This window comes from Grus americana, chromosome 1 (assembly GCF_028858705.1).
Source record: "Grus americana isolate bGruAme1 chromosome 1, bGruAme1.mat, whole genome shotgun sequence".
Classification (NCBI taxonomy): Eukaryota; Metazoa; Chordata; class Aves; order Gruiformes; family Gruidae; genus Grus; species Grus americana.
The window spans coordinates 56,358,311-56,379,156 of NC_072852.1; the positions used below are offsets into that span (position 1 = coordinate 56,358,311).

The following is a 20,846-nucleotide window of genomic DNA, read 5'->3' on the forward strand; positions in this document are numbered from 1 at the left end:
ACCCAATAGAGAGTCGCCGTGCCGGTCGGCGTTCCTACGGGCGTCGGGGAAGGGGCGGGACGCAGAGCGTAGAGGAGTCGCCGCGGCGGCGGCTGTAACAAGATGGCGGTGGCGGGCAAAGGAGCGGTGTCTGCGGCGGTGAAGCCGATCTTCAGCCGGGACCTGGGCGAGGCGAAGCGGCGCGTGAGGGAGCTGTACCGGGCTTGGTACCGCGAGGTGCCCAACACGGGTGAGGAGTGCGGAGCCGGCCACGCATGCGCGGGCGGGAGCGCGAGCTCAAGGTCGTAACGGCCACCCCGCAGCCGTTGGGCTCTTAAAGAGCCCGTCGGGGGGTGCCGGTGACCCCCGGGTGTGAGGGGTGCTGCCTCAGCCCCTCGCTGCCCTTTCCCCACCCTGGCCCGCTGCGTGTCGGGCAGGTGAACGCGGTCCTTCGGAGCCTTAGAGCGGCTGTGGGGTTGTGGGCTCTCGGCCGTTCCGCGGTGCAGCACAGGCCGCCGGGTTTGCCTTGTCCTCCCTGCCCCGGCTGCCTCCCCGAGAGGGGGAACCCCGGTCTCCTCAAGCCTTACTTGCCACTTGGTGTTCCTAACTAAGCAGAAGAGAAATCTAGCTTTAACTTTCCAGAATAGGGATCCGTGGCATGATTACCTGCTTCCTTAAAATTGCACTGGGACCCGTACCACGGCTGCGTTGTTTACACAGAATCACAGACTGGTAGGGGTTGGAAGGCACCTCTGGAGATCATCTTGTCCAACCCCCCTGCTACGGCAGGATCACCGTGAGCAGGTTGCACAGTATTGTGTCCTGGTGGGTTTTGAATATTTCTAGAGAAGGAGACTCCACAACCTCTCTGGGCAGCCTGTTCCAGTGCTCAGTCACCCTCAGAGCAAAGAAGTTTTTTCTCATGTTAGATGGAGCTTACTGTTTTCCAGTTTGTGCCCCTTGTCCTGTAACTGGGTACCATTGAGAAGAGTCTAGCCCCTTCCTCTAAACATCCACCCTTTAGATATTTATAAGCATTTATAAGATCACCTCCCAGTCTTCTCTTCTCCAGACTAAACAGACCCAGCCTTCTCAGCCTTTCATCATATGAGAGATGCTCCAGTCCCCTAATCATCTTTGTCACCCTTCATTTGCTTTAAATTAATTGTATTGGTGAAGCAGGCAGAGATTGGAAGAACAAATGACTGTGTAGTGTTTTGTAGGGTTGAGTTGCACGTTGTCAGTGGAAAAAACAAAAAGTAATACAGATGACCTCTCTGGGTGTTGTGTCTTTCCTAGTACACCTGTACCAGCTGGACATCACAGTGAAACAGGGACGTAACAAGGTACGGGAGATGTTCCTGAAGAATGCCCACGTTACAGATCCACGGGTGATAGACATGCTGGTTATTAAGGTACAAACAAATTATTCCTGTTTTGTTGAAGCTGCAGAGAATGTGGGAGTGGATAATTGGTGGCAAGTGTGATGGAGGAGAGGGACAGTTTTATTTTGGCTTGCGCTATGCAGGAGTTGTCTCTTGCAGTCCAGATTGGTTTATCTCTGTCAATAAACCTGTTGATAAAGGATCAAGCTGCTTTAGCATGCAGAGAAATAGGGTCTTAATTCACCTAAATCAAGAATTACTACAATATGGATTTCTGTCACTCAATGTACTGGCTTTTCCAGTTTGCAGGTGTTTAAAAGAGGAAATGTATGATAAGAAAATGGTAGTTTAAATACTACGTTTGTTGGTTTGTGGTTTGTTTTGGTTTCGTGGTGGTTTTTTTAAAGAAAACAATGGTAATCAAAGAAAGGGGAAAAAGATGCTGCTAGCTAGTTTACCATTAAAAATGACCTTTCCTTAGATTGGGATGTGGTTTTCTTCATGGATTCTGAAACATAGAGTGGCACTACTTGGTGGGAGGCTGGCTCTAGGTGGCAAAACACCTTGAGTCTGTAACACATTTGGTTATGCCTGGTTCAAAGCAATAACCAACATACCAAGAGTAGGGCAAAGCTTCAGAATGGGTCTGAGCAATAGTAACTGATCTCTGCAGTTCTAATGCATTAGAAAGCTTCCAACCAAGGACTGCCATGTTCTCCTGTTGTATTTCTTGCATTTGAAGACAGTTAGTCTGTCTTTACATGATGAAAAAAATCAGGGAACAGAATTCTAGATAATATGGTAGGTGACAGTTCCAGGCAGTCTCGTTCTGCCCCGTGCTGCCATCCTCTGAAACCAGTACAATAATTCATAGACTGGAGTCATGAAGAAGTTATGTTTAATATCTCTCTGGTAGTGATCCTGGTGCAAAGCACTTAGCAGCAATTTTACTTACTTTTACAGCTGACTTGCCACTATTCAAAAATAGAGGTGCATGAAAGTTAGGAATGTTATGTAGACTTTTATGGGGGTGCTGGTTATGAGAGAAACAAGCCAGTTCTAAGAAGAGGGCAGGGTCCCTTGCCTATTCCACTGTGCTGGAAAGCTGTGCTGTAGAGACAAGTGACTTGTTAATGTAGGACATGAAGCATTAAAGTCACAAGGCAGGAACAGTTTATATATTTGTGTCACAGTATTGGTGATGCAAGCAGTCTTTAGGAGTACAGAATTGTTGACACAGCTATCTTAAGGGTGTTTCTAAGCGCATTCAAATAACTTTCATCGTGCTGTATAGTTAGAATTGGGCTCTAAGAACTTGTCTAAAATTCTTTTGTCTGTGCGCAGGGAAAAATGGATCTTCAAGAAACCATACAGGTATGGAAGCAGAGGACTCACATCATGAGGTATTTCCATGAGACGGAAACCCCACGACCTAAAGACTTTCTGTCCAAATTCTATGCGGGCCATGATCCCTGAGAGATTGACTCTGTGTCTTCCTGCCTTGTATTACAAATAAAGTCCTATATAATAGAAAAAAAAAATCCATACAGAAAGATTGTATAGCATATTAGGAGCCTAATGACTAAATCTGAACCCAGAGTGTGTGTGCAAATCATTATAATCTGTATGAAGACCTGTGCTTTCCTGCCTTTTGCCAATGCGTATTTTCAGTGGATGGAGTTTGTCCCATCACTTGCCCTGGAGTGTCTGCTGAAAAACCACAACACAACCTGGCTGGGCGGCTTTCTGCTTAGCCTGCAGCCCTGTGTGTAGGTGTCTGCTCTGTGGAAGAAAGAGTAGAAGAGTAGGCCTTCAGAGAAACCAGTGCAGTTGCAGAAATATTCTTGTGCTTGAGGCCCGCAGTGTTTTTCAATTTCATGCTGTGATTTTGTTGATTTTTCTTTTTATTTGGACTAGTCTCTGTTTACTTCCTTGCAGAGAATGGTGTAAAAGCCAATAGGCTGATAAAGCCCTTTGTGCAATAAAAAGATCAGCAGAGTCCATCTCCCTGCTGCAAAATGAAATTACCTGGAAAAATGGGGGGTTGTATTTTGGTCTAGAATAGAGAGGCTTTGTAAGAGCTGCTGATGCCTAGCCTAGAAGATGGCGTCCTACCATCACCTCTTTAACTGAATTCAATTACTAGCTCCATTTCAAGAAGGATAAGGAGAATTTGTTCTTTCACCAGTCAGAAGGGGTTTTCAGCAGGTAACTTGGTGCTGGAGCTCCCCCGTGCGTGATCAGCGTTGAATCTTTCTAGTACGCCGAAACTTCTTTTTATCCTTGCCTAAATACTGGGGCTTTCTTTCCTGTGTGAGGACTGTAAAGCAGCACTCCTCAGGGACAGATGGGGCGTCTGTGCGTGTGTCATGTTTGGCTCCCAAGAGCACATGAACTGCAACAACTGCTGCTCAGGTCGCCTTGGGGAAGGAGGGGCCAATTTGGATACAGGGTGACTCAGGAACCTACCAGCTGCCTTCAGCTTACAGCTGTTGGGGTTACTCAGATTGCAGGTTCCCTTTTCTCTCAGTAGCCATGCTGGAGAGTTACAGAGCAAACACTAAAAGCAGCGACAAACAGTAAGGGAGCAAACGTGGCTGTTTGAACTATGCACCATAATAATGTGTGTAACATTAAAAGAAATGTTTTAACAGCTATGTAAATATTGAAGGGGAAAGTGGGCAGTCAAGACAACAGGCCAGCTCTAGTGACCAGAAACCACAAGACTCTGAGACAATGCTGGCTTTAAAAAAAAAAAAAAAAAAATCATTTTACTTTAATCGTTCAAGGTATTTGAGAAAACAGCTCATCTGATGTGACTGAAGATACTCTATGCATGCCCTAGCAGTACATAAGACCTTTTAAGTCTATTATGCAAGGATTTAATTGCAACAGCAAACACTTCTATGAAAAGAAGAGTTGAAGTTTATACACAGTTAAGAAAATAAATATATTAGGGCTCATACAGAAGGAAGTACTGAACTACCTAGGAATTACTAGGTATTTGGAGCCAGCATCTTCACTGTTCATAGGTTAAATGCTATAAATACATCAGCTGAGTTAGTTTGCCACTTGTGATCTTAACCTACTCAAAACTTTAACTCTGCAATGAAAATACTGTATTTAATCCTCAGTGAGGTGAAATCAATGATAGAGTCTCCATCAGACACACCTGCATAGTGCTGGGTTGTAAATCAAACTTATTTGAAGTGCAGTGCCAGTGTCAATATAGAATCACAGAATCATAGAATGGTTTGGGTTGGAAGGGACCTTAAAGATCATCTAGTTCCAACCCCCCTGCCATGGGCAGGGACACCTTCCACTAGACCACGTTGCCCAAAGCCTCATCCAACCTGGTCTTAAACACTTCCAGGGATGGGGCCTCCACAACCTCTCTGGGCAACCTGTTCCAGAACCTCACCACTCTTAACAGTAAAGAATTTCTTTTTAACATCTAATCTAAATCGACCCTCCTTCAGCTTAAACCCATTACCCCTTGTCCTGTCACTACACTCTCTGATAAACAGTCCCTCACCTTCCTTCCTGTAGGCCCCCTTCAGGTACTGGAAGGCCGCAATTAGATCTCCCCAGAACCTTCTTTTCTCCAGGCTGAACAACCCCAACTCTCTCAGCCTGTCCTCATAGGAGAGGTGCTCCAGCCCTCTGATCAGCTTCATGGCCCTCCTCTGGACTCGCTCCAACAGCTCCATGTCTCTCCTGTACTGGGGCCCCCAGAGCTGGATGCAGTACTCCAGGTGGGGTCTCACAAGAGCGGAGCAGAGGGGCAAGATCACCTCCCTCGACCTGCTGGTCACACTTCTTTTGATGCAGCCCAGGACACGGTTGGCTTTCTGGGCTGCAAGCGCACACTGCTGGCTCATATTGAGCTTCTCATCATCAATACCCCGAAGTCCTATGTCATGAGGCTGCTGCTTCCTCTAGGATTCCTGTCATGTACTGCAGATCAGTACTGAATTACAGAAAGGAGTCATAAGAGGAAATATGAAGGGAGACTCCTTACTGGCACAGACATACAGAGGTAGAAAAGTTAATACAGAAATGCTAGGTGATAGGCACATAACCTATAAAAACACAAAACCAGAGTTACACATCTCAATATCTTGATCTTTAATTGTTTTCCATATTGCTAATAAAAAGAATCCCAAGCAGTCTTTGATGAGGTGAGCATGTGTGTGCAAGGATGCAGAGCCTATCAAGCACTTCCTTCAACCACAACCTATGGATTTCTGGCATTGACACACGCAGGACACTCACTGGCAAAGGGGACACACGGCCCCCTGTCCCATTCAGAAAGGACAAAACACAGGTGACAGATGTTGCAACCATTGCTTTGTCAATGGTTTTCTCCCTTCTGTTCTTCCATTACAGAGCTGCAAATAGAAAATAAGCCATTACTCTTCAGATATACTGTACTGACCTCCAGTCTGTATCCTCCCCCCCCAAAATACACAAGGTGGGAGTTAACATAAAGGAGTTTCTAACAGGCCACTGCAGTATTTACAACCTTTTAATTCTCTGGGTTTAGCTGCACAGCACGGACTGGAAAATCCCTTTATCAAATGGAATACATCCACCAAACTCATTATAAAACACTATTTACAATGACTTCCTTGTTCTATAAAGAAATACACCCATAACATAAAATGGAGGGCAGCGTAGTGTACTGTAGATAAAGGAAGAGCAGACAGACTCATTCTGCGAGTTAGCAGAAGACTTTTAAACAGTAAATGTGTAATAATGCTGAAGTCCGTCTTTTCTGTCCGCAGTACAGATCCTCACTGACTACAGTTTATTTTTATTTCTGATTCAAATTGCAAGATCTAAACCACCATCAGTTTATTACAATCTCTAACAAATGTATATTTCGGAGATTTCACATTCAGATGCCAGGCTGGCCTGCTCCAGTATAAAGGAACTGAAAAGTTCGTTGCCAGAGGCAATACAGCTGCAGGTGTCCATGTGTTTTACTGCAAATGCATCTCTCAAAGCCATGGCTGTCTGTATTTTATTTCTGAGATTTCCCTCCCTGCCCCAAGCCAAACAGGAAGCGCAAATAATTAGATTGCTGGTTGTATCAATGACATACCCTTTAATCATCATCGTCATCATCCTCCGGGACAAAGATATCATGTTCTTCAAGTAGGGCTGCGAAGTTCTTACTGATCTGAGTCCCGACATACAGGAAAGGGATCACAATGCTGAATACTCTGAGGAGGCCGAAGGGCGTCTGCAAGGAGCCGGTTGGGAAAGACCGACCTTTACCAGCAAGTCGCGCTGTGCCTGAGCCTACGTACTCACGGCTCCACAGGCGCGCAGAGGACCCGTCAGGTCAGCGCCGCGCCGCCCCCCCACCCTCGGTGGGAAACGAGCCGCCAGAGCCGTCGCCGCCCGCCCGGACTCGCCCCGACCCCTCAGGGCCGCTCCCGTCACCCTCCCGCTGGCGAGCACTTCCGCATGCCCGCCCCGCCCACAGCGAGCCGCTCATTAGCCCAGCAGCTGTCACTCAATCTCGTCGCCCCGCCAGCAGCACATACACCCGCAGTGATTGGCCACCGCTGCCATCCGTTACGCCGCGATTGGTTGCCACCCCCACCCGCTCACCCCTCACTCACCTTAACCGGCTTGGGCAGAATGGCCCCGCTCCGGGTGACAGTGGCGCTCCGGGAGGGCACAAGCGGCACGGCCGGGGTGCGGCGCGGCCCGCCCCAGCCCACCCGCCCCGAGTAAGCCGCGGCCGCCGCCAGGAGCCGCCCGCCTGCCGCTGCCATCCTCCCTCCCTCCTGCCCCTCTCCGGGCTCCCGTAACGGCCGAGCCGAGGCGTCACCCGGAGCGGCGGAGCCTCCGGCTCTCGCGAGGCGTGATGGGAGGCGCGAGATCGCCAGTGCGCATGCCCGGGGCGGGGCTGCCACCTCTTCCCGCCCCGCCCTCGCCACGGAGCGGCCCGCGGGGCCGGGGCTGAGCTCCCCCCACACCGTACGGCCTGGCTCGCTGCAGCCGCGGGGAGAGGGGAACCAGGCAGCCTTTTACCGCGTCCCGCCAGGCTCGGCAGAGGAAAACCGGGCCGGGTGACCCTAGAACCGGGCAGGGCGGGTATCGCCCGGCCCTGCGGACGCTCCCACGGGTGTCAGGGGGGTTCGCAGCTCCATTGGCAGCGCACGGGCTACAAATCACCACGGTTTATTCAGCTTCACGGCATAAAATACAAACGTTAACACAATGTCTTGAAATGCGTAATACAAGTTCTGCATGTAAAACAAAGGCGCATGCAAAACCGCCTCAAAAAAAAAAAAATACTATGTCGTCTACAGAAAATAGAAGCGCTTCGAAAGGCAGGAGTGCTCCTGCAGGTCGCTCGGAGTGTTGCCTGGGGATTGTGCAGATCAGAAAGCACGCTCGGTGCCGGTGAAGGATGCCACCGACACGGGGACTCCACGCGTTCCCCGTGCGTTTCGGTGGGGGTTATTTAAGTTTCTCTGCAAAGGCAGTTGAGAGGGGTAAGATGGGGGGGGGGGGTCGCCCACCCCCAAACAGTTAATGCGGTAGCTCTCGTAATGGAAAATGTTCAATCTTGGTTGTGAATGTCCACCAAATGGCTAGCGGTGGCCATGGGTAAAATCTTTAGGTTACTCTTATCGCTAGGACCTGGATTCAGTGGAAAACATCACCACGCTTGCTTTATAACAAGATAAATGTGCAGAAATAATACAATACAGTATGGGCCTGAATCTGAAATCCCAGCCTCAGAAAAACAGAAAGATTTTTGTCAACTATTTCAACAAGATTGGGAGCCCTTCTTGGCACAGCTTACAAAGGTCATGTCAGAATCTCCCTCCCTCTTTCAGTCTTCAATTTCTTTTAACTTAAGCATTCAGATTCAAGCATTTTTCTCTCATCGCTTTTGCATTATTAGGCTAAAGAAAACTCTTAGAAAAGGCTTGACTTGAGTGCTTGAAGAAAAGTAGCCATTCAGCTTTAGAGTTCAGCCTCCCCTTTGCTAGGGAACCTGTTTTGTGCTGCCCAGACATTTTCTATTTTTAAAAAATAATAAGGGAAAGCGAAGGCGGAAGGTGAAACAGTCCAAACCTGAATGACTAGAGAAGAAACAGCGTGTGGCAATCAGTCTCATTTTGCTGTTGGGGACAATGAAAACTCTCTGCTGTTGCCATAATGATCTCTGCCTGCAGACAGAGAGGACGCTCCATTAGCCAGACACACGTGCAATCTCAGGAAGCTGAAATCCTGACCTTCTGCCTGGGGGCTGCTTCAAAGATGCTGCCAGCACAACTGATCCTCAGCCAAGCTGGTTTGATAGCCTCCATCTCAGAGGAGCTGGTGGATCACCCACGTGCTTCCTGCCTAATGAAGCGAGTGGCCGTGGTCATTAAAAAAAATGTATGTCTGTACAAATTTAGCCATGGCTCCAATGACTGCTCTTTTTACTCGCTAAAGGGCCATCCCTGTTACGTGAGCGGGACGGTGAGGAAGCCCTGACCAAGTGCATCCAAAGTCACATAGCGCTTTGGAGACCTAGCTAAGGCCCAGGCATGGACAGCTGTGCCGAGCACAAATACAAAATGTTGAGGATTCAGCCATTTTCTTCTCGGCACTGCAGAATAAAATACACAATTACTTCAAATACGATCAGAGAGAAAGCAGAGCGCAGCTCCTCATTTGCAGGATTTAGCTGGGATACGTACTAACGCAAAGGCAGGTAGTGTGGAAATTGTGCCATTTGAATGGGACAGATTAAAGCATTAAATATAAGCTCTTTAGTAGTGTTACTAGCACAATCCTGGCTTATTAAAACTAACTAAGCTTCTTAAAAGTAAAAGTGCCCTTAAATGAATAATACTGTTTCAGTTCCAGTTCTGACAGAACTGGCTTTGTTAATTTATTTTCCCTTTCAAGTCATTCACGATCCTTGGGGTCTCATGTAAGAACTGCCATTGCGTCTTGATTTATTTTGGAAGTTAAATCTTTACCGTCAAACTGCCTTATGTAAGTCTGAGACATCAGGAATATTCTTCTCTCTGTATTACACTGAAAAAAAACCCCAAACACCAGAGAAAAATGCTTGCCAAATCTGACCCTGACCCCAAAATACCCACGCTCAGAGCAAGGAGGCACCAGGTAGTGGCATCCCCTGATGCTGCTGCCCTGCCATGGGGAAGGGGACAGGTTCCCAGCTGGGAATGCTGCAGCACTGAGCAATTTAAGCAGCAGGTAGGGAGGCAGCACTGGCCCCTAAGTCCTGCCAGCTGGGCTGCTGATGGAGCCTGGGCACTGGTTTGTGGCCACCTGCTCCTGGTTTTTCTGAACTGTTGTCACTTATAAAAGCAGAACAAAAATAATCCTCCCAAACCTGAAGAATCCTCCCTACTGTGAAGAAATACAGACGTAAACTGGAGAGGACTGGATTGCATCACTCATATGTAAAGGTTATACTCCCAAAGTCCTATTTGTAAGATCTGATTTAAGATCTGATTTCCTCTAATATGCCATTGAGCCATAATTAGGCAGGAGGCTGGAAGCTCGTCATCCCAAACTACCAGAGATATATTTTCCAAGGCACCAAAATTTAATGGAAGTCATTCGATTTCTGCATTGGCAATCTCTACTGCCTATTGCAAAGTATTAAGCAGAGTGCATTTAACTCCAGAAAAGCAAATAGGTTCCTACCAGTCATGACTTGGAACAGCCTCTTGCTTTCCTCCTTAATGAAACGGGGCAATAAAACCAGGTTTAATGCTGTTAGATAGGGAACACAAGACTGCTTCACTTATTTTTTCTGCTTTGAAAAACAGCCCTTGCCAAGAAGATAAGGGGATAAGAAGATAAGCACCATCTCCAGGGTGCTCCAGCCCCTGGAATCAGCACCCACCAACTTGTACCGTCTGCCTTGCGGCCAAGGTTTCTGACCTACTGGTGAAGGACAAGTCCGTTTCTGCAGCAAGGCAACAGGCATGCCTCCCAGCAGCCCTCCTCACCCGCCGGGAGGATGGGATGTGCTACGGAGACCAGCCGACATGAAATTGCAGGGAAGTGCCGGCAGGTCAGGCGCTTGCTTTGGTGGAAGGCAGCGATACGGCTTTGACGCTAGAGGGGCAAGCCCAGACACTGCTGACACGCAGTCAGTGCTACCTGTAACTCACTCCCACACCTTCGCTTCTCCTCCTGGGACCAGCCCTCTCCTCCTCCCTGCTCTTCCACAGCCTCTCCTCCGACTGCGCGGCTCTGCCAGGAGGTGGGCAGAGCCAGGACACAGAGAGAGGCTCTGCAAGAGCGCAGCTCTGGATGCCATCTCGGGCAAGCTGCCCAACGAGCCGGCGGAGCCTTGTACGGCACTTTGCAGGAGCTACAGTCTGCGCAGAGGCTGATAAATTCACCCCTGGCAAGGCAAAGAGGCTTTAGTGTCCCTGTTTTGGAACAGGGAAGGCTTGACCTGGAGATATTAACAGTATTAACAGGCTTGGCTACTGCTCGACAGAGTCCAGATCAGCCCTGGGGAGCTCCTGGTCCTGGCTGTTGCTTCAGACCAGGCTCGGTGTCTCCATTTCAACCTTGCTGCTGAGCTTGGGCACCCAGAGACAGATGCAAGCCTGTGAAATCCACATTCTGTGGGATTTAGCAGGGAGGAGGGTTAGTGCAGATGAAAGAAGAAAAAAAAAAAAAAAAAAAAAAAGATGACACAAGAGCCTGGTCCTCATTGCCCTGGCTGTTGGGCCAGCCACAGCCATAGTGGCTCATGTGTCCTGTAGTGAGAGAGGCACCGGGCTGGAGGCACCCCCCAGGGCCAGTGGCCTGTCAGAGGCATTTCTTAAGAGCCCAGCCTTATCTGCAGCGAAAGAGCAAAGGCAGAAGGACTTTGGCGCAAGACCACAGACACTAATAAATGCTGACTTGTGCAAACTTCCACGCTGAGAAACAAAACCAAAAAAAAGTAGTGAAGGAGAAGCGGGCGATGAAGCACCTAAGACATCCACCGTGCCAGGACGGCAAGGGGCCAAGCCCGCTGGGTGAGGTTCGTTGCATACATGCCCATTTGGGCCCCCTCCACACCTCATATCACCAGCAGAGAAGAGTTCAAAGGCGGCTCCCCTGGTGCTACGCACTCTCCAGCGGTATAAAGCTTCATGGAAATAAAACATGAGGTTTGGGGAAGATCCGGGTCCCTCCCGCGTGCCCCGTGAAGCACACACACACACACATCGCACACTTGGCCACCGACCAGGGCAGGGGTGGAAGCAGCATCCCTTGCTTCGCTCTTCCAGTGTGGGAGACATGCTGCTGAGCACCGGCTGGCTGGTGGCTCGCGCTCCCGGTCACGGGTGCCCCATCTTCTGCCTCTCCTGCCACTCCCGTCTCAGCGCCATGATCTCCTGCCCGTACCAGCTGTGCAGCTTGGAGAAGCAGGCCGTCTCCGGTGACACTGGGCTCTCTGGCATGGCCGGCGAGAGGCCGGGCACTGGGGACCCTGCGGTGCTGCTGGCGGCCGAGCGCCGACGTGGAGGCAGGGGCGGGGGCTTCGCGTGCCCCCCGTCACGGTCAGGGCAGGCAGCTCCCCCAGGGACACCACTGCCCCATGTGGAGTAACCATTCTCCAGGATGGCAGGCTTCTCCTGGAGGGGCAGCAAGGCCGGGTTGGAGAGGTGCCTCTTCCTGCCGGAGGAGGACCTCCGCGGAGACTTGCAGCAAGCGGCCAAGCTCTTGCAGGCTTCCTCCAGCTGCTTCTCCAGCTCCCTCACCACCAGCCGCATGTAGTCGAAGCTGGCCCGTGAAAGCGCCTTCACCCAGGCCTCCATGGCTGCCTGCCCGTCGGCCACCAGCACATAAGCCCGGGCACCAGCGTCGTCGAAGCGGATGGCAAAGGCGAACTCCTCGGCAGCCTCGCACAGCTCCACGGTGCAGCCCTCCAGCACCACCAGCCCCACAGGCTCCCGACTCTCCCGCTCCTCAAAGTAGAAGAGGAGGTTGCCCTTGAGGACAAACCAGCGGCGCTGGTAGGAGGTGGCGTGGTGGTGGTGGGCATGGTGGTGGTGCCGCTCCACACGCTTGCGGAGGAAGCCGGCATGGTCGGCAGGCGAGTCGCAGGTGGCGTAGTGGGCCACACTCCGCTCGTTCAGCTTCATCGCCCCACCTAGGAGCAGAGGAAGAAAGGGGGAAGAAGTTGGTCGGGGCGAGGAACATCTCACCCACCCTGTCAGGAGAGGCCTGATCCTGCCCTGAGCCCATCACGGGGAAAAGCAGCCCGACTCCAGCAGCCAGCGCTGCCAGATGGTGCCTAACCCAGCAAGTACCCCTGAAAATGGCGGGCTGGCTCCTCGCTGCTGCAGAGAGGTGGTCATCACCAGAGCCCCAGCACCGCGACACCTGCCTTCTCCAGGGAAAACACCACCTCTGTTTCGTTTCTTATTCCATGAGTGACCTACTTTGCTAGTTTTTTGTGGGGCACATCAAAGAAATTTGCCTCTGTGCCTGCAAGGCATTCATCTTGCTCTCCCCTCCATTACAGGGCAGGATAAGGAGGGGGTTTTCAGACCCAAGGGCCGTGGGACCTCCGGTTGAGCACTCTCTCCCCACTCCCTGTCTCCATGCAGGACCACCCATCCCCACCAGCCCTCCCAGCAGCAGCACCCCTAGCCTGGCAGGTTCACTGGCAACGGGGCGCAACGTACCGACTGTGCAGGTCAGACCGCGACCCCTTGCCGTCTTCCTTGGGCAGGCTGCTCCCCTGCTGAGGGTCTCCAAAGCTTCACCGTGCCGAGCCCCATCCCTGGTCAGAAGAAAGGCGGCAGACAGGGAGTCACAAACAAGGACATTTTGGGACTGAAAGAGCAAAAAGTTTCATTGCTCCCATCCCAGAAAGCCTGGGCTCTTGCGCACAGGAGTGGCCAGGGCCAGGTACCGCAGGCTCTGGAAACCAGGGTAGTGAAACTGGGGGCACTTGCATTGGCTTCAAAGCCCAAACCCCATCTCAGCTCAGGACAGCACCCTTGTGGGTTTGGTTTTTTTGGCTCCTGTGGGTTTGTTTTGGTTTTATTTTAATTAAAAAAAAAAAAAAGAGCTTTTGTAGAAGTCTGTCGCTGCAACATCTGCGGAGGCCCCACAGCAGGCGATTCGGCAAGCCGGCAGGGCCCGCTGATGGACACAGCGAGCGCAGCCTTGGAGCTTCTACAACTGCAACCAGCCACTAAAACTCTGCGTACAGAAATATGCAGAAAACAAACCACAGCTGCCACTCCCCAGCCAGATCCGGGCTAGGGAAGCTCCCCACTGCTGAGCAACCTCCAGTATCCCTCCTGGAGCCCTTCTCCCCCATCGGGGCTTGTGGGGCTGGGCTGAGGACAAGGGGGCACGGACCCCAGTTGGAAAATGGACAAAAATCCCATCAGATGTAAGGAAACGCTGTTCCCTGGGGGTGCTTTGCCCTCGGCGCAGCACCCTGAGGAATCTCCAGCCTTGCGTGAGGACAGCCGGCGTGGCCCACGCCAGCCCTGACGTGAGGGGGCTGTGGGGGTCCCGTGGTCTGAGCGCTGGCGCGTGTGTGTGTGTGTGAGTGTGCAATGCTGGGCTCTGGGTCTTTGTGTGCGTCTGCATGCGTGTGCAATTGGGCTGTGTGTCTTTGTGCGCGGGTGTGTGTTTGCCGTGTGCCTGCGGGCCCGGCCCGGCCCGGCCCCGCCGCCCGCTCCCGCCCCGCCGCCGCCGCCCCGCCGTCCCCCGGCCCTTGCCCAGCGCCTCGCCCCGGCGGCAGGCCCGCGGGACCCGTCCCGTCCCGGCTCACCTCGGGCCCTTCCTGCTCGGCGGCGCTCCCGGCACGGCCGGGCGGTGCCGGGCAGCCGGGAGCCGGCCGCGACCGGGCGAGGGAGGGCTCCTGCTGTCGCCGGGGCCGTCCCGCCGCGCCGGCAGCACCGCCCCGCCGGCCGCCTCCCGCCTCCCGCCCCCCGCTGCCGCCGGCGGGGCACTGCTGCCTGCCTGGAGCGGCTTTATCCCGCACCTCTTCGCTCCGCCCGACGCCCCTTCGGGTACCCTTGGGGTCCCACCTCGAGGGGACCTAAAACCCCCTCCCTTCTCCCTGTGTAACTATTGGGGTGCAGCAGACATGGGGTGCGGCGGTCAAAGGGTGCCAGTAATGGGGTGCAGCCGCAGTGGAGTGCGATGGGGTACAACAGCTGTGGGGTGCATTACCGACTGGGTGCAATGCTGATAGGGTGCAACAGCTATGGGGTGCAGCAGCAGTGGGGTGCAATACCGCCACGGTGCAATGCTGATAGGGTGCAATACTGATGGGGTGGGACAGCTGTGGGGTGCAGCAGCAATGGGTGTAATTGCTGTGGAGTTCAATGGGTCTGTTACTGACGGGGTGCAGCAGCGCAGGGGGGCGATACCAATGGGGTGCAACGGCCGTGGGGTGCAGCAGCAAGGGGGTGCGATACCGGCGGGGTCGCTGTCTGTGGGGCGCAGCGGGGCTGGGTGCAATGCCGTGCCGTGCCGTGCCGCGCCGCGCCGTGCGGGAGGGAGGGAGGCGGGGGCGGGCGGTCAGGTGATGAGGGCGGCATCATGTGAGCGGGGCCGGGCCGGGCCGGGCCGAGCTGTTCCGTGTCCCGGCGGCGGCGGTGGGGACCATGGGGGCGGCGGTGCTGAGCGGGTTGGTCCTGGCCTTGACCCTGGCGCTGCCCGCCTTGGCCCTGGACAACGGGCTGGCGCTCACCCCCCCCATGGGCTGGCTGGCGTGGGAGAGGTTCCGCTGCAACGTGGACTGCCAGGCGGACCCCCGCAACTGCATCAGGTCAGCGGGACGGGGAGCGGAGGGGGGAGCCCCCAGCCCCGGGCTCCCTGCCAAGGAGGGACTCAGCGCGGCACCTCCCCCCGCCTCGGGGCTCAGCACCCCCCCTCCCTGCAAGGAGGGCTTGTCCTGCGTGTCCTCTGCCCGAGGGAACCTGCTCCGAAACGCCGGGCTGGTGTCCTGGGTTTGCCCCGGTTGGGTGAATGGGGGATGCCAAGGCAGGAGAGGGTGGGTGGTCGGGTCTGGCATCGGGCCCGGGGCGGCTCTGGCACCGTCTGTGACCCTGGGACGAGCCCTGCAGCAGTGGGATCTCAGGGAGGATCAGAGGAGAGGATCTCAGAGGGATCTCGTGGGTGTGTGGGAGCTGGGGGGGGGGGGCTCAGGCACCCTGGGGCTGGAGAGCCCCCAGCGCTGAAGGATGTGGCTGGGCTTTGCGGGGTGTTGGGGAAACACTGCCCCTTGCTGAGATCAGTGAATGGGACATGGATGGGGCCTGGGGACCCTCCCATATGGCCCAGGCCAGCCCTGCGGTGATGGACCCTCCAGAGCCCTGGTTAGCCCTGAAGTGCTGCTGGCTGCCTGCAGCTGGTGGGGCACGGAGGTCCCCGGGGCTCAGCCTGCCGCATCCTTGCCCCCCCCGACCTGCAGTGAGACACTCTTCTTCGAGATGGCAGACCGCCTGGCAGAGGATGGCTGGAGGGAGCTGGGCTACAAGTACATCAACATTGACGACTGCTGGGCAGCCAAGCAGCGGGACGCGGTGGGACGGCTGGTTCCCGACCCTCAGAGGTTTCCCAGGGGGATTAAGGCTCTGGCTGACTATGTGAGTGTCTGCTGGGAATGGTGGGGGGTCTCTGTGTCCCCACACCACCATGGCGGGAGGGCTGGAAGGGGATGGAGGAGCCTGGTCCCTGGGAGGCACCTTGAACCTGCCTTTTCCCCTCCTTGCAGCTCTTTTCTCTTTGCAGGTCCACGCCCGGGGCCTGAAGCTGGGCATTTATGGAGATCTCGGCACCTTCACCTGTGGGGGCTACCCTGGGACCACACTGGACCTTGTGGAGCAGGACGCTCAAACCTTTGCAGAGTGGGGTGTGGACATGCTGAAGCTGGATGGGTGCTACTCTTCAGGAGAGGAGCAGGCAGAGGGTAAAGGTTTCCTGGCTGGCTGGTATTTCTCCCCTCACTGCTTTGGTCAGGGTGGCTGGCCATCTACAGAAACTCTTGGTCAGCTTTGGTTCTTCCCTCACATCTCCTGTTGCAGCTCTTGGGCAAAGAGGAGGGAGTTTGGGTGCCTAGAGCTGGTGTAAGACAGGAGGCCAGGCTGGCCTGGGGTTCCCCTGACCAGGCAGGCTGGAACACAGGCTGCTGCCAGCCATCTCCTTCACCATTTGTTCTCTTCTCTCCCTAAGGCTACCCAGAAATGGCGAGGGCCTTGAATGCCACAGGCCGCCCCATCATGTACTCCTGCAGTTGGCCAGCATATCAGGGGGGGCTCCCACCCAAGGTGAGGGTTGTCCTGTCCAGTGGCTATTTTCCATGTTCCCTGTGCCCTGGGGCAGCTCTCGTGGTGAGCTGCGGTAGCCAGGTACTACACCCCACTTACTGTTCTGCCCCTGGTAGGACGTGGCTGCAGATCCCAGGAGAGAACATTCCCCAGATGCCTGGCAAGGAGGCATGCTTGGGGTTCCCAACATGGCTTGGTGATGGGAGTTTGGGGGAGGAAGGCCCTAGAGTATGCCCTCTCCACCCCACTCAGCTGGTGTGGGGTTGATCCTGACAGTCTGTTCTTCTGAGGCAGGTCCTGTCTTGTTTAAATGCTTGAAATGGGATGTTCCTCCTAGTAATGTTTCTTGAAAATTGAGTACATTTATTTATTTCCTCTTCCACCTTCTGAGGCAATCCCAAGCTGCCTGCATTTCTGCAGCTGATCTTATTTCCCCATGACCTCTATGGTTGTTTTGCCAGACATCCTATCATACTGGGATGTGCCCAGTCATATTGGGATATGACTCTGTCCTCCTTCGTTATGTAATGTTGCCCTTCTCCAGATCCCTCTGCCTTGTAAATGCCTTCTGGACACTGCAGCTCTCAACAAGTCTGCCTGCCCCTTCTCCCCCAGCTTGCAGACCCCATCCTTTCTCCTTCCTGCCTGACCCTCTGCTCCTCTCCAGGTGAACTACACCGTCCTGGCAGAGGTCTGCAACCTGTGGCGTAACTACGACGACATCCAAGACTCCTGGGACAGTGTGCTTTCCATCCTGGACTGGTTCTCTGAAAACCAGGACGTCCTGCAGCCAGCGGCTGGCCCTGGCCACTGGAATGACCCAGACATGGTGCGGCTGGGTGGTGGGTGCACTGACCCTGGCCAGGGATGGGGGGTCTCCGGGGACCCCCCTCTAGGTGCAGGGTGAAAGAAGAGTGGCAGGAGCAGGAGCCCCATTGCTCCAAAGAGGCAAAGCTTGTGTTGCCCTTGGCTAAGCTGAGGGAAGAGCCTGCGGTTGCAGTGAACCCTTCATTGCTTGAGTATACCTGTCCTGTTGTCCAGGTGTCCTTGTCCTCCCGTGCACGGCCTGAGACGGAGAAGTGTTGAACCGAAGGGTATTAGTGAGTGCGTTTGCATGTGTGGTGATGGCTTAGTGCCTAGCCAGGGTGGGATGTCCCAGCTGCTCGAGGACAAGCAGAAGTGCGTGTGGGGTTTCCCATGTGTGCTCCACCCAGCAGGCCGCAGCATCACCAGGTGTGGCAAGCAGACCAGTTTCTAACCCTTTTCTGCCTCTCCCATGTCTTCCTCCTCTCCCCTCCAGCTCATCATTGGAAACTTTGGCCTTAGCTATGAGCAGTCACGCTCCCAAATGGCCTTGTGGACAGTGATGGCAGCTCCGCTCCTTGTGTCCGTGGACCTCCGCACCATCTCCCCGAGCGCCAAGGAGATCCTGCAGAACCGCCTGATGATCAAGATCAACCAGGACCCCCTGGGGATCCAGGGGCGCAGGATCGTCAAGGTTAGGGGGAAGGCGGATGTGTTTGGGAGAGCAGACGGGAGCAGCACGGGGCATCACAATAAGGAAGGAGAGGGAAGCGATGCAGAGAAACATGAGTGGGAGAGCTGTGGGAGCTGGGGATCTGCTGGTGTAGCAGCCCCACAGGGCAAGGTCAGAAGTTACTGGCCAGCACTGGTCCTGGCAGCTCTGCCTCACCCACCCATCCCCACCCCTAGGAGAAATCCCTCATCGAGGTGTTCCTGCGCCCGCTGTCCCAGGCCGCCAGTGCCCTTGTCTTCTTCAGCCGGAGGACAGATATGCCCTTCCGCTACACCACCAGCCTGGCCAAGCTCCACTTCCCCAAGGACGCCGCGTACGAGGTGAGCCACACTGGCACGCTGCATGGCAGGGCAGCCCCACGGCACCTGGCCCCTCTTTCCAGCTCCCCACTTTGACAGCCTATGCATTTGGGGGAGGGGGGAAGGGCTCCCACTCCCTGCCTCCAGGATGAAGGGGCAGCCACCTGTTGGGTCACTCTCCTGTTGCCTGCTGCTGCGCCCTGTCCCGCCGTGCTATGTCAGTGACCGCGGCTGGACCTCAAGATGAAAGGTCTGTAGAAATCCTGGTAGCCACCGTCTCTCTCTTCCAGGTCCAAGATGTGTACAGCGGGAAGATCATCAGTATCTTAAAGACAGAAGACAGTTTCTCGGTCATTATTAACCCCTCGGGGGTGGTGATGTGGTATGTCTCTCCCATGGTGCTCCCGGCGCAGCCCTGGCACGTTGTCAGACAACAAGCCCCCGGCAAGGGTTTCCACCCGGTCCTCCTGTGACAATCTCGGCAGACGGGGGTGTGGGTCAGTGCTGGGGTGAGCTGCGAGACCCTGGGGCACGTGGCTCTTTGCTGCACAAGTGCCTTTCACTGGCGTACCCGGCAGTGCTGGGAGTGACTGTTCCCCTGGTACAGCTTGATGATGTCTACTCGGTCTGCGTAAAGCAGGAATTCTTGTTACCCACTTCCTAAGGCTGTGGAGAGCGTAATTCCTTGGTGATTACGAAGCCCTTTGAGACCCTGTGGAAGACGCCATACAAGCAGAGTCCAGCCACTGTTGGAATGCATCATCTCTGATGCCTGAGCACTTCACTGCTTCGAGCTGGGTACCAGTTACCGCTGCGGGGGCTCTTTGACCTATACCTGTAGAAAGGCTTTGGATGCTTTAGTATCTTTTAGGATAGTGACCCTCACCATGTGTGATGGCATTAGCCTCAAGGATCAGACCTGATCACCTTCTTTACTTTGCTATAATCAGCTTGGCTTAGAATAAGGGGCTGTCAGTAGGGCTGCACTCTTCCCAGGTATCCTCCCCGGGACCAAGAGCTGCTGGAGGCATGGTGGTCCTGTGGAGAGAGGCTTTGCTTGCAGGCCTGATCCTGCTGCCAGGATCCTGGAGGCCAGCACTACTCCAGCCTTGCACGCACACTAGCATTGTGTCAAAGCCCCTCTGGTATCAGTTTACAGCAAGAGCAGAGCAAAAAAAAAAACCTCCTTTGGCTATGCACAACCGCAGCAGCCTTGCTGTGGTACGGCACCAAAAAAACTGCAGAGCTGTAGCTTGATTTGCATGAGTCGTGTTGGGCAGATGCTGATGCTCAGTTGAGGTTGTCTTTTGAGTTGAGAGATGGTCACAGGTGCCTCCAAGCTGCAAGTTACATCCTGTTCTTGCTCTAGCAGGAAATTCCTGCTATAAAGGGGCTCCGGCCCTCCTCCAGCAGGCTGAACACTCAGGGTTTCTCAGGGAAAGACTCCTCCTTCTCCCAAGGGCAGCTACATCCACAGCTCCGTCCTGAGGAGGAGCCTGCACTAATAAACTAGGAAGTGAGTGGCAAAACACTCACACTAAAGCCCTCAAGTGCTTCACCTCCATGCAGCACACATCCTATGGAGGAGTTTTGGGTGAGACGTGGCCTACCCTGACTGCCCCAGAGAGAGGTGCAGTGTTCATGAAGATTGACGCTTAAGATTGCAGCCCAGGGAGACTGACACAAGATTAAGCCTCAGACTGCAGAAATATCACATTTTAGATTAGGCAAAAAAAAAGTTTCCCTTTTCTATTCTGATGCTGGAGGGTTCCTGCTCATCTGCCCGCTCTGGTTCCTGCAGGACCAAATGGCTGATTCTGGCTGCTCCCAGAAACTTTCTCTGAGTGCAGCAGGAAGATACTGAACATGATGCAGTGCTTGCAGTGCTAACAAGAAAGGATGAGCGTGCTTCATGTCTGTACAGGAGCTGGCTTTTTGTTCTTAGGGAGTGATTGAGACAAATTAATTGAAATAAAGGGGAAGCAGGTCACAGGCTCTCAGTTTCATGTTTATTCAGTGTTGCTAGCTATAGCTACTTGGTTAATGTAGGATTACAGGGTCATTACCTGAAAACAGAAACAACTATGCTAAAAAAATAAAACTGGTTTCCTGTCAGAGACTGGACTGGTGCAGACTAGGAAATGGCTTTCTAGTAGTTCATCATGTTCAGCAGGGCAAGGGCTTTCCTTGGCACATGGGGAAACAGATTTTATAGTCCACACTTCCATTTTCCTTTACCATCTATTTGTTTTTCCGTCACTGGAAAAAAAACTGGCTAGCAAGGAGCTCCTCTTAGAGAGGGGCCTTCCCTCTGGCAATAAACGTACATAGGAGAGGT

General features: G+C 53.7%; 4 protein-coding genes across 4 annotated transcripts; 2 read left to right on the forward strand and 2 right to left on the reverse strand.

Annotated features, from left to right (window-relative positions):
• Positions 1-50: 50 nt before the first annotated feature.
• Positions 51-3,504, forward strand: NDUFA6 (NADH:ubiquinone oxidoreductase subunit A6). The gene is made up of 3 exons (XM_054813085.1): positions 51-229; positions 1,279-1,394; positions 2,709-3,504. The coding sequence occupies exons 1-3, from the start codon at positions 103-105 to the stop codon at positions 2,838-2,840; spliced, it is 375 nt and encodes a 124-aa protein (XP_054669060.1). The 5' UTR covers positions 51-102; the 3' UTR covers positions 2,841-3,504.
• A 1,964-nt stretch (positions 3,505-5,468) lies between these two features.
• SMDT1 (single-pass membrane protein with aspartate rich tail 1) lies at positions 5,469-7,220 on the reverse strand. Its single transcript, XM_054813086.1, has 3 exons — positions 6,998-7,220; positions 6,472-6,612; positions 5,469-5,755 (listed from the first exon to the last, which is right to left on the reverse strand). The coding sequence occupies exons 1-2, from the start codon at positions 7,151-7,153 to the stop codon at positions 6,475-6,477; spliced, it is 294 nt and encodes a 97-aa protein (XP_054669061.1). The 5' UTR covers positions 7,154-7,220; the 3' UTR covers positions 5,469-5,755; positions 6,472-6,474.
• Positions 7,221-7,546: 326 nt separating this feature from the next.
• Positions 7,547-14,328, reverse strand: PHETA2 (PH domain containing endocytic trafficking adaptor 2). Its single transcript, XM_054817700.1, has 3 exons — positions 14,167-14,328; positions 13,061-13,158; positions 7,547-12,522 (listed from the first exon to the last, which is right to left on the reverse strand). The coding sequence occupies exon 3, from the start codon at positions 12,512-12,514 to the stop codon at positions 11,708-11,710; it is 807 nt and encodes a 268-aa protein (XP_054673675.1). The 5' UTR covers positions 12,515-12,522; positions 13,061-13,158; positions 14,167-14,328; the 3' UTR covers positions 7,547-11,707.
• A 606-nt stretch (positions 14,329-14,934) lies between these two features.
• On the forward strand, positions 14,935-20,625 carry NAGA (alpha-N-acetylgalactosaminidase). The gene is made up of 8 exons (XM_054817666.1): positions 14,935-15,171; positions 15,817-15,991; positions 16,137-16,314; positions 16,578-16,672; positions 17,340-17,501; positions 17,973-18,170; positions 18,386-18,529; positions 18,799-20,625. The coding sequence occupies exons 1-8, from the start codon at positions 15,008-15,010 to the stop codon at positions 18,979-18,981; spliced, it is 1,299 nt and encodes a 432-aa protein (XP_054673641.1). The 5' UTR covers positions 14,935-15,007; the 3' UTR covers positions 18,982-20,625.
• Positions 20,626-20,846: the final 221 nt, after the last annotated feature.

What these genes read in the sequence shown, in the direction of transcription:
- NDUFA6 (XM_054813085.1), top strand. Translation starts at nt 103, where the DNA reads ATGGCGGTGGCGGGCAAAGGAGCGGTGTCTGCGGCGGTGAAGCCGATC. An exon ending in CCGCGAGGTGCCCAACACGG is followed by an intron (nt 230 to 1,278) that starts GTGAGGAGTGCG and finishes TGTCTTTCCTAG; the next exon opens with TACACCTGTACCAGCTGGAC. An exon ending in TAGACATGCTGGTTATTAAG is followed by an intron (nt 1,395 to 2,708) that starts GTACAAACAAAT and finishes GTCTGTGCGCAG; the next exon opens with GGAAAAATGGATCTTCAAGA.
- SMDT1 (XM_054813086.1), bottom strand. Translation starts at nt 7,153, where the DNA reads ATGGCAGCGGCAGGCGGGCGGCTCCTGGCGGCGGCCGCGGCTTACTCG. An exon ending in TTCTGCCCAAGCCGGTTAAG is followed by an intron (nt 6,613 to 6,997) that starts GTGAGTGAGGGG and finishes GGCTCCTTGCAG; the next exon opens with ACGCCCTTCGGCCTCCTCAG.
- PHETA2 (XM_054817700.1), bottom strand. Translation starts at nt 12,514, where the DNA reads ATGAAGCTGAACGAGCGGAGTGTGGCCCACTACGCCACCTGCGACTCG.
- NAGA (XM_054817666.1), top strand. Translation starts at nt 15,008, where the DNA reads ATGGGGGCGGCGGTGCTGAGCGGGTTGGTCCTGGCCTTGACCCTGGCG. An exon ending in TTAAGGCTCTGGCTGACTAT is followed by an intron (nt 15,992 to 16,136) that starts GTGAGTGTCTGC and finishes TTCTCTTTGCAG; the next exon opens with GTCCACGCCCGGGGCCTGAA. An exon ending in CCAAGGACGCCGCGTACGAG is followed by an intron (nt 18,530 to 18,798) that starts GTGAGCCACACT and finishes TCTCTCTTCCAG; the next exon opens with GTCCAAGATGTGTACAGCGG.